General features: G+C 41.1%; 1 protein-coding gene across 4 annotated transcripts in view; it reads left to right on the forward strand.

Annotated features, from left to right (window-relative positions):
* The window catches only part of MAMDC2 (MAM domain containing 2), a 166,266-nt gene that overhangs the window by 104,773 nt on the left and 44,360 nt on the right, over nt 1–17,133 (forward strand). For all 4 annotated transcript variants that reach the window (XR_010841596.1, XR_010841595.1, XM_059072723.2 and 1 more), the window contains exons 8-9: nt 824–967; nt 4,202–4,467. Coding sequence is in view for 2 of the 4 variants with exons in the window: in XM_059072723.2 (XP_058928706.1) it covers nt 824–967; nt 4,202–4,467 (410 nt within the window). In the remaining 2 variants the exon portion in view is untranslated. The remainder of the gene's footprint in view (nt 1–823; nt 968–4,201; nt 4,468–17,133) is intronic.

The following is a 17,133-nucleotide window of genomic DNA, read 5'->3' on the forward strand; positions in this document are numbered from 1 at the left end:
AGAACAAGATTACACTCGGCTGCACTGAATGTGTCCCAAACCGCTGCAGTCACATCTCCTCTGGACACAGAGGGCAATCTGAACAGTGAGGTTTACAATTACTTGTTGCTAGGACCACATCATTCTTGAAAGAGCAGAAATCTTTTATGTTCCCTTTCCTCCAGGCAATCTGGGATGAGGTGGTGTTTATAGACCAGAGTAAGTGACACCAGAACTCAGCAAAAGCCAAAATAGCAGAACGGGTGACAGAATTGGTGTGACTGTTTGAGCAGTGTGATTTATACTGAGTAATGATTCTCTTCCATCAGATCAGCTCCTACTCCTAGTGTCAATTATAAATAGACAGTGGCTGTGCTTCTGACACAGAGATTGATCAACAAAGGAAAATTATTTCTAGAAAATATTATTTCTAAAATATCTGTCAGAAAGAAATTAAGAATTCTATAAAATCCTTACTTTTTCTCCTTTTTAATTTTGTATGAATGAATTTTAAATTGTGAAGAAGTATGTGAATAAATGCTCTCAGTCTTTACACCAAGAAAGGAAATTTCTTTTGAAGTCTGGTACTTCATTTTTGTAGAGAGTGGGAACAGAACTCCTTCCTTCCGTCCCTTTAGGGAGGAAAAGAACAATTTTCCTGTCATGCTGAAATGTGGATTTGATGCTAACCTGTCAGAATGCCACTAGGGTAAAAATATTTTTGCTGTGTGTTACTTCTCTGAGCTCCCCTGGTACAAATGTGTACATATTTGTCAATCAGTTAATGTAGTCCTTTGAGATCCTTGGGTTTGGCTCACTTTAACTTTGATTCTCCTTTGCTCAGAGCGTCCTTTTAGTGCCGTAGAAGCAAGCTGCAATTTTGAGGAAGATCTCTGCAACTTTTACCAAGACAAAGAAGGTCCAGGCTGGACCCGAGTGAAAGTAAAACCAAACATGTATCGGCCGGGAGACCACACTTCAGGCTTAGGTAAATCAGAGTCTGTTGTGTGGGATGTCATGTTGGGGGTTGGGAGCGGGTACTATTCATCTCCATTCGCCAGCCGTTCTCACCAGGACACCAGCTTGAAAAAGGGAGGTGGGTGTGGGAGCAGCTGTGAAGAAGCAAAGACAATAGGTAACCTTCGTGTCTGGCCATTTTTCAAAACTGGAATTCAAGTTGTTGTGCTAGCAGAAGTATTTACCAGTTAATTAAATAGTCAAACCTTTGGAAATTATCTTGCTCTTCACTTTAGATGGAGAAGTACCTTTAAAAAGCTATTAGATTCCAATTATATGAAACATCCAGAAGAGGCAAAGCCATAGAAACAGAAAGCAGATTAGTGGTTGCCAGGAGCTGAGGAGGGGGGATAGGGAGTGACTGTTTAATGGGTATAAAGTTTCCTTTTGAGGTGATGAAAATATTCTGGAAGTAGATAGTGGTGGCTGTGCAGCATTGTGAAAGTACTAAATGCCACTGAATTGTACGCTTTAAAGTGGTTAAAATGATAAATTTTATGTTATGTGTGTTTTATAGATTTTTTTTTTTTTTTTTTTTTTGCGGTATGCGGGCCTCTCACTGTTGTGGCCTCTCCCGTTGTGGAGCACAGGCTCCGGACGCACAGGCTCAGCGGCCATGGCTCACGGGCTTAGTTGCTCCGCGGCATGTGGGATCTTCCCGGACCAGGGCACGAACCCGTGTCTCCTGCATCGGCAGGCGGATTCTCAACCACTGCGCCACCAGGGAAGCCCGTTATGTGTGTTTTATTGTAATAAATAATATATTGTGGGGCATGAAAGCTATCACAGCTGTTGGGAAATTTTGGATGGACCTACAAGGAGCTCTTAGAAATCAGTTTGAGCTCCCCTTATGTAAGGATTACCTATCTCGGTAAAGGGAGCCCTTGTGAAGCCCACGCCAGTAGAGACTGGTGGAAAGAGCTTATTCTCAAGGGGTTAGTGTCTAATTCATTTATTCAACAATTATTTATATACTGGGCATGCGGGTGACTTACCAGAAAGCTGATGAAGCTTGTTTCAGGGCCCCTCACTTTCACGGGGCCCTTGCAATTTCATACTTGTAATTTTGTATTCTTTGCTTAGGGGTTGGCTAACTTGTAGAATTACAGAATAAAAACCTATTCTGACCCTGGCCAGCCTAACCCCTGGGGGATACAATAGTGAACAAATTAGGTATGTATCCCACCCTTGCTGGCTGTCATTTCAATGGGCAAGAGGAACCCTAAACAAACATATACGCAAATAGACTCAATTTTGAGTCAATTGTGGAGGCTTCCCTGGTGGCGCAGTGGTTGAGAGTCCGCCTGCTAATGCAGGGGACACGGGTTCGTGCCCCGGTCCGGGAGGATCCCACGTGCCGCGGAGCGGCTGGGCCCGTGAGCCATGGCCGCTGAGTCAGCGGAGGCCACAGCAGTGAGAGGCCCGGGTACTGCAAAAAAAAAAAAAAAAAAGTTGTGGAGTGTGCTAAGAGATGCGAAGAGTGACCTCTGAGAGAGAATAAGGAACCACATTTGGGGTGGGGTGTTTATCTGTGTGGCTTCTATGTGTGGGAGCAGGAGCCCAGGCAGAGGAATCAGCATGTGTAAGGGCTTTGAGTTTGGAAAGAACTGGATACTCCCAGGAATTAGAAGATTAGAGTGGCTGCACCATGGGGAGGAGAGTGAAGGAAAATGAAGATAGAGAAGAAGATCTTGGGCGTGGCAGGCCAGAGTAAGCAACTGGGATTTTACTACAAACGAAATGAGAAGCCATTGAAAGAGTTTAAGTAGAGAAGAGAGGGATTAAATTTAGGTTTAATAAAAGATTGCTCTGGCTGTTGTATTGGCCACCTGTGCAAGTCGGCTTGAGCTGCCATAACAAATACCATAGACTGGGGGACTTAAACAACAGAAATTTATTTTCTCACAGTTCTGGAGGCTAGAAGTCCCCCAATCAAGGCACCATTGGGGTCGGTTTCTGGTGAGATCTCTCTTCCTGCCTTTTCCAAAGCGCCTTCTCATTGTGTCTTCACATGGCCTTTCCTCTGTGTGTACACATGGAGAGAGAGAGAGAAAGAGAGAGATTTCTGCTGTCTCTTCTTATGACACCAGTCGCATGGGAGTTAAAGCTTCACCCCTGTAATCTCATTTAACCTTAATTGCCTCCGTAAAGGCCCCGTCTCCAAATACAGCCACATTGGGGGTTAGAGCTTTAACATATGAATTTTGGGGGACATAATTCAGTCCATAACACCACTCGTGAAATAACCAAAGAATCTTTTGCCGGATTAAATAAAACTAAACTGTATAGCAAAGCCTGAGGCACCCAAAAGAAAACTGATGAAGGAGGATCAAAAAAGGGAAAGGAAAAAGAGTAAGGTATTATTATTTTTCTTTCTGCCCCAGCTTTATAGGATATGTAATTTAACATGGTAAACTGTTTCAAGTTTACCATGGGGTTGGTGGAGTATGTGGGAGGGGAGGTTCTTGATCTTATTTTTTCATATTATTTAGGAGAAATTGGGGAAGATCAGATCTTCAGCACCTGGGAGGGTCTATCTGATTAAAAACCTGCTTTTTAGGAGCAGGCTTAACATATGAACAAGAGAGTAAGCTCTGCCCAGAAACACAAACCACCCCCCACCCATCACACCCCAAGGACTGCCAGGCCCTGTAACCTCTCCCCCTCCACTGGTCATTGCAGGGGTAAGAAGGACAATCTGCTCTGGGCCTTGTGTTCTCTATGACTCAGTACTATTCAGTCTAGCTGTCAGTTGTTTGTCCAAAAAGTGGGGAACCCCAAAATGATTTCATCCTTTTTGTTTCATGAAAGTGTAAATCCTAGGAATTCCCTGGCGGTCCAGTGGTTAGGGTTCCATGTTTTTACTGCTGAGGGCTGGGGTTCAATCTCTGGTTGGGGAACTAAGATCCTGCAAGCCACGGCACGGCCAAAAAAAAAAAGAAATATAAATCCTGATTGATGACTAGAATCTGGACATATGCAGTTGGAAATCTGTACAGGTTTACTTAAAAATGGAGAAGGTTTATTAGCAATAGAATCACACAGATATTTTCGATATTTTAAATGCTTTCTATCATTTAAAGCCTATAGAAATAGTCTGTTGGCAAACTCCACCGCTTGAACTAAATTTTCCCACTTGATAATCTGGGTTGAATTATTTAGGTTTTTCATTGCTGATGCACTGAATGCTTTGTCCTATTCGCAGGGTATTTCTTGATGGCCAACACAAAGTTTACGTCTCAGCCTGGCTACATTGGAAGGCTCTACGGTCCCTCCCTGCCAGGAAACTTGCAGTATTGTTTGCGTTTTTACTATGCCATCTATGGGTTTTTAAAAATGAGTGACACCCTAGCAGTTTATATCTTTGAAGAGAACCACATGGTTCAAGACAAGATCTGGTCTGTGCTGGAGTCCCCAAGGGGCGTTTGGATGCAAGCTGAAATCACCTTTAAGAAGCCCATGCCTACCAAGGTACAGTAGAACCTTTCTGCAATTTTTAGTTGCTAAGCTGGGTTAGTGAATTTCTGTTTAATTATTTTCAGCTGGTGATGTGTTGTTTTTCTTCTATTCAAGCTGAGAGCCCCACTCCCACACTCTGTCCACAGCCATGCATGAGTTACATCCTTCAGTTCTTTTCAGTTTTCTGTCTCAGAGTCATGGTCACCTAGGGAGTTTGCTTGTTTAGTCAGTAGATTCCTTGAGGATAGTCCAAAGACAGAGAATATGTGAATAATCCAAGTTCAACAGCTATACTTTAGTTCGAAGCCACAATTCACACACACACACACTCACACACACACACACACACACACACACACACACACACACACACACACACATACAAATGCTAGTACTTTCAAAATGTGAAATCAGTGAGCCTGGTTCTACATTGAGGCTTTAAGGTCAACAACCTAAACCTCTAGCTGAGCACAGGATGGGGAAACTCAGTAAAATATGAGAGCCAACCCAGACAGAGAGAATTTCAATAAGGGAACCATCAGCAGCATATCTGATAACAATAAGAAAACAAAGAGATCTTTATCTCGGGGAAAATACAAAAGAAAACTGTGATCTCCTGAATTTTACAACTCATAAACTTAAACTTAAGCTTTACAGGTGCAATAAATTCTGTCAACTAACCCAGATGAAATTAGAATGGGAAAATCCATTTTGTTTCATCTGTCAGTTGGTCAGAAGATCTCTCTCATGTACCCTCTGTGCGAAAAAGAAGCTAAAAGAAGGTCCCTTCCTACAAACAGATGCCTCACTCAATGGGAGCTCAATAGATATCACTGAGAAATGGATGGGTCAGTTGATCATGTTCATTAACTAGGAATTACCCAAAGTCCAGGCTCCCCAGGGGAAGATACATGCCTAGCAGAGCAATAGAACCTTCTTCATAAACATTAATGACCCAAACTTCTCTTAGCTGTAACCATCTGGACAGAACCATAGCTTTGTCTATAACTTCCTGTTAAAGAAATGTTGTACACCATATTCCCATCATAACGTTGCTTGGTTACTCTTAGTTCATTGGAATACCCACCAAAGCATGATTAAATATTTACAATGATTAATCAAAGATCTTTGAAAATATTTACAAAGTTCTTTTTCATTGCTAGGCGAGAAGAAATTATGATTATAATGACATGGCAGCCTCCTTGACTTAATGATTTCTAAAAGGGTCAAACCAATTTATGATACCTGTAGCAGAATATAAGCACACAAATTTTATCACAATCTTATAAGCACTGATGGTATTGTTTTTATGCTGACTAAATAGGTTGTTGTAGGTATCCCCTTCTTAATCCCATCCTATTTTGGTCCCCTGACTAAACTGAGCTATTTGGCTTATCCCCCTGAGCAACAGAGGAAACAAATTGATGTTTCTGGTGCCAAGTTCCAACTCCTAGCCTAGGCTTATGTTTTTTAAGCCTATTTTCTAGCCAGTTCCAAACATTTCCTGAATGAGACTATCTTTCTATAAATGTCATCTCACATATGCAGCATTTTTGCATTTCTTCTTTGATCTCTTAGTCCTTCCCTGCACCTCTTAGGGATCCCAAAGGCTTACATTCTTTCCCCATTACTAAGTGTTTAACTCTCTCAAGTAGTTATGGCAACACACACACACACACACACACACACACACACAGAGCAAACATGCACCAGACCCACATAATCAGGGATGCACCAGAAAATAATAGAATTTTTGTTGTACTCCACACCCTCTGTTGCTAGTGTTTTTAAAAAAAGGAGAATATAATAAACATTTCATTCATTTATTTGACTTTATTCATTCATTTATTTACTCCTTAATTCAACCATAATTTATTAGGTATATGCTCAGTGCAGGGTATATAAAGATGAATGAGGCTCAGATCCTACTTCTGAGAATGAGATCACAGATGATAGAACATTAAGATACAGATACGTGGGCTTCCCTGGTGGCACAGTGGTTGAGAATCTGCCTGCTAATGCAGGGGACACGGGTTTGAGCCTTGGTCTGGGAAGATCCCACATGCCGTGGAGCAACTAGGCCTGTGAGCCACAACTACTGAGCATGCGCGTCTGCAGCCTGTGGTCCGCGACAAGAGAGGCCACGATAGTGAGAGGCCCGCGCACCGCGATGAAGAGTGGCCCCCGCTTGCCACAACTAGAGAAAGCCCATGCACAGAAACGAAGACCCAACACAGCCAAAAATAAATAAATAAATTTTTTTAAAAATACAGATACATAAAATAACTACCAACAGTACAATCTCACTGTCTCACAGAAGGGCTATATAGAAAAATAGAGGAGTAGTTCTACCAATTGGACATATAAAAAATAGTGATTAATAGAGGCCCAGCTGAGCTGGTGTTCGGAGGGTTAACATTCAGGCCATGCTGGATTCTAACTCCTGCTCATGCCTCACCCCACTCCTCCCTTCTCCCCAGTGTTTAGCCCTCCCTCCCTGCCTCCAACCCTACCCCCATCCGCTACTCACAAAACATGGGTGTTAGTAATCTGCCTATTCCTCAGAGTGAGTCTCTGCTCTTACCTGACTTCCATGGAAGGGGAGCAAGCCCCCCAGCAAATAAGGGTGCCCCAGAGAATTTGCCCTTTCTTCTTTGGCTGACTTCCAGCCCTCCCAGCGGCCACAGAGACCCTCCCCAGCCACTGCCGGAAAACTGGATCTAGACTCGGTGAGGGCAGAGAAGTTCTTATAGCCTATTCAGGGATTTGGCCCCAGTGCAGGTGAGGAGACAGTAGGTACAGTTCAATGACAGGAAACTCTGGATACGTATCTGAACGTGGCCAGTAGTTTTCGGCGGGTCCCTTCTAAACAGAACCAGCTCAGAGAGTGAGAGAACCATTTGACATCCACAGAGGCAGCATTGAGTAAGGCGAGAAACTAAAGTTCACTGACTTATATAACACATACAGGTGGAAACAAACATACAAACAGTATCTCAGAGAAGGGACAAGATGAAAAGCCAGAGTTTCCCTTAACCACGCCTGAACTCAAGCTTCAGTTCTACTTCTTTTTCTAAAGGGTTTTTCCTGATTTTCGGATGCCTTCCTCTATAATTCTAAATATTCTATTTCCACCTCATTTCTTGCTTCATTAACCTTAGCAGTATCTGCTGACTCCCTGCTATGAAAGATAAGAAATTTAGCTTATTTACACTATTTCCTTTTCTTTTCTCTCTCCTCCTCACAATTTTTAGTTATATTTTTAACTTTTCTCTTGTTTCCCTTTGTAACTTTAATACACCTAATCATCTATTTTTGGTTCCATAAACTTTAGATAGTGTCCCTTGACATCCCACTATGTACAATGAGTGCATTTTCACCCCTCTATTTCCCCTCACCTTGCTTGCCCACTCTACCTCTCAATTCTCTCAGCTATACAATTGCTTTTACACAGTCATGGCTTAAAACATTTATATTCCTCCTGTGAAGCCTTCAGTGCCTTGCCAATGGCAGGATTTCCCAGTCTGGGCCCCCTTGGCATTTAGAAGAGGACAGTTTTGCCTTTGTGGGGGCCATGCCTCAAACGGTTGGGGTTTTGACATCTGCAGTGACAGAAACAACCCATATTATTTCCACACACTTCCAAATGGCCCCAGAGGTACGTGCAATTCTCAGATGAGAACTGTTGGTCTCTAAGCTGATTCTGAAAATTGAAATTAAGAGCCAACCCCACCTGCAGTCCACACCTGCCACCTCCAATCTGTGCTCTGCCCAGAGGCAGAGTGATGATGAGGAAGCCTCCCGTGCAGGGACCCCCTGGCTTCCCGTTGCTCTGAGGGAAAAGGCTCTCATGCTCTGACATGATCCCCTCCCCAGCTTGGCCGCTTCTCCCTCCATTCTAATCCCATTGCACTCAGTTCCTGGAATATACTGCCCTCCCCCACTTTGAGCCCTTGCACATGTCTCCTCTGCCTAGACTCTTGTTAATTCAGTCACCACTTGAACGTTCCTGCCACAGAGACCCCTTCTCTGGCTCACTGCCCAGAATAGGTTAGGGTGCCCTGGGCCTCTTAGGCCTCTCCTGTGTCGTCTTGGAGACAGGATAGCACAGTGATTAGGGATAATGACACAGGAGTTTCTCTGGCTTCAAATCTCCACTCTACTACTGAAATGGCTTTTCAATCTTAGTTTTTTTCCTTAATTGAGGTATAATCGACATATAACATTATATTAGTTTGAGATGTACAACATAATGATTTGGTATATATAGATATATATATACTGTGAAATGATCACCGTCATGTTTACTTAACATCTATCACCTCACACAATTACAAATTTTGTTTCTTGTGATGAGCACTTTTAAGATCTACTCCCTGAGCAACTTTCAAATACACAGTACAGTGTTGTTAACTCTACTCACCATGCTGCATGTTTATAAGTTTACAGTTGAAGAAACTGAAGTTTCAAAACGTTAAAATGGTCCTATTCTTGCTGTCGCATTGCCACTGTCCCCCAAATTCCAGACAAATCCTTAACAGTTATACCTCAAAAATACATCTCGAATATGCCCACTTGTGTCTCCCCAGCCACCTAAACTGCTTCGTATAAACTGCTTCGTATCTTTCTATCTGGTTTTTCTGCTTCCACCTTGCTCTCTCTATGCTCTCATGCAGCCACCAGAATCATCGTCTTGAAACAGAAATAGGATCAGGCCACTCTCCTGCATGAAACTGTCCTATTGTCTTTAGAATACAGCTCCATTCCCTCCTGTGGCTTATGAGGCCATGCACGGTCTGGTCCCCGCATCCTTCACTGACTTCATCTCCCTTCACTCCGCCCGTGATCACATAGTCACACAGTCCCCATAGTCACACCAGCCTTCTCTCTGTCCTGAATCCCAAGGCCTTTCCTTCACCAGGGCCATTGCACTTGCAGTCCCCTCTGCCTGCGATGCCCTGCCCCCATCTATCCTATGTCAAGCCTTGTTCTCATTCTACTGTCCCAGTCAAATGTCTCCTCTTAGAAAGGAACTTCTCTGACCACCCAGTCTGTAACTGCTTTTCCCATCCCCAAGTTATTCCCCATGATATTTCCTAGTTTATTTTGTGCATAGCATTTACCCCAATCTGAAATTTTCTGATTTGTCGTCTTCTACTTGTTCACTGTCCATTTCTCTTTTTCCATAAAAATATAACAATGAAAAAGCAATAAGTAAAAGAATGAAAGAGTGGACTTTCTAAGGCTGGTAAGTGGCAGAGCTGGGGTTTGAACCGTGGTCTATAGACTGTCTGAAGCCTGCCCTTTGCCGCAGGTATCTTTGGGTGCTCAAGGTCTCCATCCATGCTTGGGGAAAGCCTGTTCTTGTGCAGCTGGAAAAAGTGAGGCTCCCAACGTGCCTTGGGGCATAGGCACCGTCTGTTATTTTATTTAATTCTCACCGCATTCCCTTAAGGGAAGTAAAGTATCTCCTTTTAGTGCTCTTGGCATTCTAGAATACAAAGTTATACTAACCCAAGGTCACATTCTACTAGCAATGAATGCCTAAACTCAGAGCTCACTGAATGTGCGCCACTGTTGTGGGGAAGACCCTTCCCTGTCTCTGCTTCAAGTCCTCACCACGCCATTCCTAAAGCCCGTCAAGTGTGAGTGGTCAAGGCCCAACTCAACAAGAGTAAATGGCTGCCTTTTCACACCTGTTCCCTGGCTGGGAGCCTTGTATTTGAATTTTGACTACACTTGGCCTAATCCTAATCCCGGTGTGAGTTTTCACTGGTGGAGATGTTTGGTAGATATGTTTGAGTATCTGTGCTGCACAAAATAATAACAATAATCTCTTCCCTTCAAATTGCTTCTTAGTGTAGCCTGCTTTCATGAACATTAGTTTCACCTCTCAGTGAGTTGTCATGTGAGATCAGAGCTGAGCGGAGTGACGGGCAGCCTGGACAGAACTGTAAAGTTAAAACTTTCGGCCTCTTTCCCTTTGTTTCTCCTGCCTCGATCCTAATCCCTACACACCAGCTCACCTGTGCCTTCCCAGGTACCTCCCACTCTGGAAGTTTCTTTACCTTTATTTCCATATTACTTCTTACCCAGACCATTTTAAGGACAATGGGCTGATTCGATTAACAAGTCCCTGCTATCTCCCCTATACAGTCTAATGTTTGATGGAAAACTATAATATATATTTCTACTTAAGGAATGATAGCAATGGTAAGAATTTCCCTGAGACCATTCTAGCAAAATAGCCATATGGATGGCTGTGTAATGTCACAGCTGCCAACAGCAACAGGAACTTTTATTGAACACTTTCCATGTGCCAGGTGCTATGCTAAGCACTCGACATGCATTACTTCATTTGATGCTGCAGCATCCTAGGAAGGAAAGCTGTATAGCCCTATTTAACAGATGAGGAAAGCTTGTGCAGAAAATTAAGGACGTTGTTCAACAGCACACAGCTAGCAAGAGGCAGAGCAGAGAGGTAAATCCAAGTCTTATTCAATCCAGAATCCATGCTTTTTATACCATACCTTTACGCCCCCGCTCCCAGCCCTCTCCTGGCTAATGTGGAAAGTGTAAGATCAAATGAGAGGGGGAAGCCAGCCCTAACTCAAGACTTCAAAAAAGTTCTAGGGCTTTATTATTAACTCTCTGTTGTTCTATTTTAGAAATCACTGGCTCCTAGAGGGGTCAAATTTCAAGGTGGTTCAGCACAGACAAAGGAGATCTGTGGGGTAGAGACAAGTACAGCATAATGCTTAATTAAGAGACTTGGCTATGGGCTCTCTGGTGCTTACGCCTTTATAATTGGGGCTAGTTGTGTGAATCCTGCTGAGCCTTGCTTTTCTTCATATGCAAAATGAGTGTATTAGTAGTAAGTGCCTCATAGGATTACAGTGCATCATGTAAAACCCTTAGCATAGTACCTGGCACATAGTTGGCATTAATGTAGCTGGAGAGAGAAAGCAAGAGCAAGAGAGAGAAAGCAAGAGCAAGAGAGAGAAAAGAGAGAGTGACAAAGAGACTAAAGAATTTTTTTTCTAGGTCCTAATCCTCATAAGGTTTCATAGGTAACATCTCTTTAGTACCTGGGTAATTCTGTACCTGAACTTTTGCTGTGAAGTATTCTTTAAATTAAAATCAGATCTGAGTTAAATCTTTATTTTAATAGTACTAGACTGCTGCACTTACACAATCATGAACTGCCGACAATATATTTGTTAACGTTTTAGAAACATTTTGTAAGGGCATGAATCATGAAATGGTTTTCTCGATCTGTTTTTCCTCAGCATGTTACTAAATAGAGAGCAGGTAATCAAGAGTTACCTTGACACTCACACACTAGAGATGATAATGAGGAGAGGGAACAATTCACTCCAAAGTGCTTTTCTTGAAAGCTAAATGTCAGGAGAGACTAAAGAGTCGTTGTCAGAAAGTCTGTAATGATGAAGCACAAATATTAGCCTTTTTCTTTTTTTTTTTGGATGGCGTGATGTTCTTTTAATGTATGAAAAAAATGTTTGAGCCTAGTGTAAACATGTTTTGGGTCCCTGAATTTTTTTTTAACATCTTTATTGGAGTATAATTGCTTTACAATGGTGTGTTCATTTCTGCTTTATAACAAAGTGAATCAGTTATACATATACATATGTTCCAATATCTCTTATGTCCAAATGCTTGGGCTGACAGCTTGGTCACTATAGCACCTATATCAGGTCCTGCAATATCTTTTGACTTGAAGCAAGTTTTCCCTTTCACAAAGACCATTAAGTGGTCTGTTAATTAGAGGCACTGGGAGGAACTCAATATCATGTTCATTAAATATTTCTTTTGGAAAAAATGTTAAATGGCCCATAAATGAGAGCATGACCAGGCATTCTCTTTCATCTGCGTCTGGCTTAATGATCAGCTCAGCAGTCATTAAAGGCTGCATGGTAAACCCTTCTAAGTCTGCATCTTTATTCTGTTGTAAGATTAAAGAACAAACTTCAAAAGTCATTTATGGAGATGGAGAAAACCACCATCTGGTCAGTCTGAAAAAAATATAAATACATTTTTTTTTTACCAGGCAAGAAGCTTATGTCAGCACTTGTCAGAGTTTGTCCCATGGAGTACAAATCCCTTGAGTTATTCCATTGAAAAAGGGTTCTGTGGTCAAATGAGTTGGGGAAGTTTTGCATGCTAGATCTCTACTTCCACATACACACATGAAGATTCACCCTGCACAGTAACATGTTAGAAACTCTGGTAAGTTCTACATTAAGGAATCCTGTTCAAGCTTGTGTAAGGTGGCAGTTTCCCCAGAGTACTTGACATAGAAGCCTTGCGTCATGCATCATACTACTATCATAGCATTATGTATTGTATGGAAATTGTCTACTTACCTGCCTATCTACATTAGCTTACATCTGACTGTAAGCTTTTGGAGAACAGAGATCCATATCTTATTTATTTTTTATTTCTTATGTGAACACAATTTCTGGAACAGAGTGGGTACTCAATAAATAGGTGCAAAGAGAACCGAACTCTCAATGAATATGTGTTGATGGCAAGGAAGAACAATGTAAATACATCAAAGGAAGAAGGAAGGTTAACTGTTTCTGCCTTTAAATCATATAAACCATAATCTCTTATAACCCAGCACCTGTGCAATTGGTCCTGCAAGGAATTTGAATGTGAACACTTAAAAGCAGGAACATCCTGCTGGAGTGGATATAAGGATGTACATAAACACATATATGCCATGTCTGGTTTAGGGCTTTTTATGATGATATTTATTAAAACCAAAAGCCGTAACTCTTTTCTTTGGAACAACTTACATCGCACCATTTCCTTATTCCCAAAGACTGATATGAGGTTTTCCCAGCTCTCTTGATTTCCTGATCCCTTTCCTGTCCCCAAACACAGTTTCTCCAGCCTCCATTCTGTGCTGTGGTCCATGGAGCACTCACTCCCACATCATAGTCTCCCCACCCACAGGTCCTTCTGGCTTCTCCTACCTTGGTCCTCTTAATCCCTGGGAACCTCAGCAGCTATTTTCATCTTCTTTACCCTAAGCTTCTCAGCACAGCTGGAGAAAATAAAATTAATCTCCACTGTCCCCTCCAGGCTGCTGGGATCCATGCTGCTGGGAAAGCCTTTTATTCAGATCATCTCTCACTGACTTCCACTCTCATTCCCCACCCCAGATATTCAGATCCATTTTCACTTGCAAGTTTCCAACTCGATCCTACCTGCCTCATTCTTAGGAAGTGACCTCATGGGTTCAACTCCCAAAAGAATGAAGGCATTGAACACAAGCCCCTTCAATTCTGTTCCTCTCTGAATCCTCACTTGCCTCTCTTTGAATCTGACAGCTGGTTTCTCAGTCAAAACCAACTGGTCATCTATACGTTTGATTTCATCATCCTGCCTCCTCTGGGACCTATTTCATAAATTGTTCCCTCTCTCATAAATTTTCAATTTCCATTAGTCCTTTGCATGCTGCCAACATATGTTGGTTATACAAATGAACAGCAAACCTTCCTTTCACCTTTTTACCCATTTAAGTGGCCACCCTATCCCATTCCTTTAGTCTTCAAACTCCCTGGAACACAGGTCTTCAATTACTGTCTAGGAACCAGTGCAGTTTCTCATTCTTCAAATCCTTGCCTTCCTCCCCCACTGCTCCCTCAAGCGTTTATCAACAGCAAATATTTCCCATTGATCTTGCTGCAGGAATCATCATACCTGAGAAAATCCTACGCTTCTCTCAAAGTCCATCTCAAGAGCCCCTTCCTCTTTGAATCTTGTATAAGTCATTAATTTGTGTTTTGTTGGGATGAGATTGTATAATAAAAGACCCTAGGTCAGGGCTAGGAAGACTTGGCTTTAAGTCTTGACTCTGGCATGAAATGGCACAAATCAGAATGTCATATCACCTCTCCATGAAATAAAAACATGCTTTAAGATGTCCACTAAGTCTCTTCTAATTCTTATTATATTTTTAGACATCTTAATGTCAGGAACTCTCTTTTAATATTGTGCAGCACAGTCCCCGTGGATAGCTTTCTCTATTTCCTTATTTCCTCTCACAATAATCTTCTCGTTTTAGCAAAAAGTGAATGAAATTTGTCTGTGATTTGGATTTCTACTTTTAAAATCTTCCTTTTCCCTTTGCCCTTTAATAATGAAAATGAAACTAGATGTAAAATATCTAAGGTTCTAAAATTTTTAAAGACAACACTTAGCAGTTCGCTTGGATAGAAGAGCAGGTCTAGTAAGTTTCTGGAGAGATTTATAAATAGGTGGCTATTTAATAACAAGACACCCTGCTATAAAGGGGCTAAGGAATCAGAAAACCAATGTGTAGATAAGATACATGAGAAAAGATGAATTTCCTATCACATTTCATGATGTCTGAGAACATTGGGAAATGGCTGCTCCAGGATATTAATGTTCCAGCATAATTAAAACAAGGCAGCTGAGTACAAAGCAGAAATTGCAAGATCATTAATTTCTGACACAGTAATCAACACATTATAGAACAGATTAGGGTGGTTCCATACACAAAGCCAGGAAAATTATACTGTCAAGTGGAATATGTTTTAATGTGAAATTGGATAGAGGAGCTAAGTATGGAAAAGGAGCCTACTGTTGAGTTTTTCCAAGAAAAACTCAGTGTCAGCTGTCAGGCCAGGAATTATAAATTACTTTAAATATGAGTAAGGCAGAGTTGAGATACTCTGATTTTCCTTCTCTTTCATTTCCTTTCAGATATTTGTTGTTGGGTTTCTGTGTTTCACGTCAATTTATAGGGAAATGACTGTAAAGACTGATTAGCACAACTGGTAGTTGCTAACACACAGCTAACATGAGCGTGGTGTTTATGTCAGTGCATTCTTTCATGACTTTCCCAAGGAATTAATTTCATAGAATATGGCTGGATTACCACGTTTGTCCTCCCAGCACCATGGAGATATCTGGGACATTCTTTCCCCAAAGTCTTATTAGTAAGCTTAATTAAGCAAAAATATATTCCAAAGATTGTTTATAAACTGAGAAACACTACCTCCCTCCACACTTCCAAATTCCTAATCTTGTATTTCACAGTCTCACGATGGCTGCCTTTATAGGGAATCTTTTCCCGGGGTTTTTTGGATGAGGCAACACTGACTAATTTGCACTTTGAGATTTTCTGGGTATCCTCTGGTATCCTGAGCTCATAGACCAGGTAAGTATTTGCTGGACACTCTAGGTATAAGCTCAATTCATTTACTTGGAAATCGACAATTGACACAGTAGTATAGACTCGCTTCTTTCACCTTATTTCCTTTTGCATAGATACTCCCACCTTTTTCTCCCTCCCTTGTGTGGCTTTCTCTGGGTATTCTGTGCTCTGTCTTTGCAGTACCTACATCTAGTAGAAGTAGTCAACAAGCTACCTCCCTATGTATCTCCCACCACACCCTGAAGGGTCATGAGCTCCTATTTTCTGTTCAACATTGGCTTACATGTGAATGTAAGCAATGCTCAAAGACGCATTACTATTTGTGGCCTGCCTATTTCATCTCAGTCTCTGAACCAAGACATTTAGTTCTCCCTTAGTTTATTTCTCCAAATAAGGATTGCCTAATAAACATATCTGAAAGGCAAATGTCAAGCCAGAAAAAACAGTTTGCAACATATATGACAAACTCCTAATACATTTAAGCTTTAAATTTAATATATCAATAAGCAAAACATGAAGTAAGAAGTAGGAAGGTGGGCAATGAATATATACAGGCAAATCAGAAAAAAAGAAATATTACTGGAAAATAAATGTACAAACATGTCCAACTTCATTTATAATCAAAGAAATTTAAAAAGTAATAAAATAGCATATTTGTCTATCAAATGGATAAAGATACTTTTAAAACAATACTCTGGAGTATGATATTTGTATTAATAGCTGCATTCATACTGCTTGTATTGTTCAGTTTATCAATTAAAAAATCTTTCACTTTAGGCCAAAAATATATAGATGTATATATAATATAGGCGTTATATATATATACTTAAATTTCATTTATTAAATATTTATATATATATAATTACATATTTAAGTATATTATTATATAAAACATTGCCCTGGAGAGGTGAGTATTCAAGGAAATAGGATTCTCATAAGCTCTAGTGTGAAGGTAAATTGATATAATATTACTAGATGACAATTCAATTACCTATATCATAAAGAAAGACCCCAAACATGCATATCCTTTGACATAACAATTCTAATTCTAGGAATTTATCATAAGGAAATAATCATGGTTATGCACAAAGGTTTATCTACAATATTCATCACAGCAATATTTGTAATATTGCAAAATTGGAAACTGCCCAATTATCTATCAGTAGGGATTGGTTAAATAAGTTGTAACACAGCTGAAAAGGGCTTAGCATTATACAAGTTTTTAGCCACAGCTCTGCTTCAAGTCAGGATCTCCGCTTTGCCCTGGGAGTTAATGCAAATAAGACCCACACTGTCTCTGTGTCTCACACATGAGCAGAGTGAAGTCATTATTTCTGTTTGGATATTAGCTAAAGTCACTGTCTTCTCCTGACCCAGAGAAATTCATCCAGAGCAGGGGTGAGCCCTTGAGAATCAAGACAAAGACATAGATTCTGCCTTTTTTGCGATTGATTGTGTTCTCCAAGTCT

Source organism: Kogia breviceps, chromosome 8 (assembly GCF_026419965.1).
Source record: "Kogia breviceps isolate mKogBre1 chromosome 8, mKogBre1 haplotype 1, whole genome shotgun sequence".
In the NCBI taxonomy this organism is placed as follows: domain Eukaryota; kingdom Metazoa; phylum Chordata; class Mammalia; order Artiodactyla; family Physeteridae; genus Kogia; species Kogia breviceps.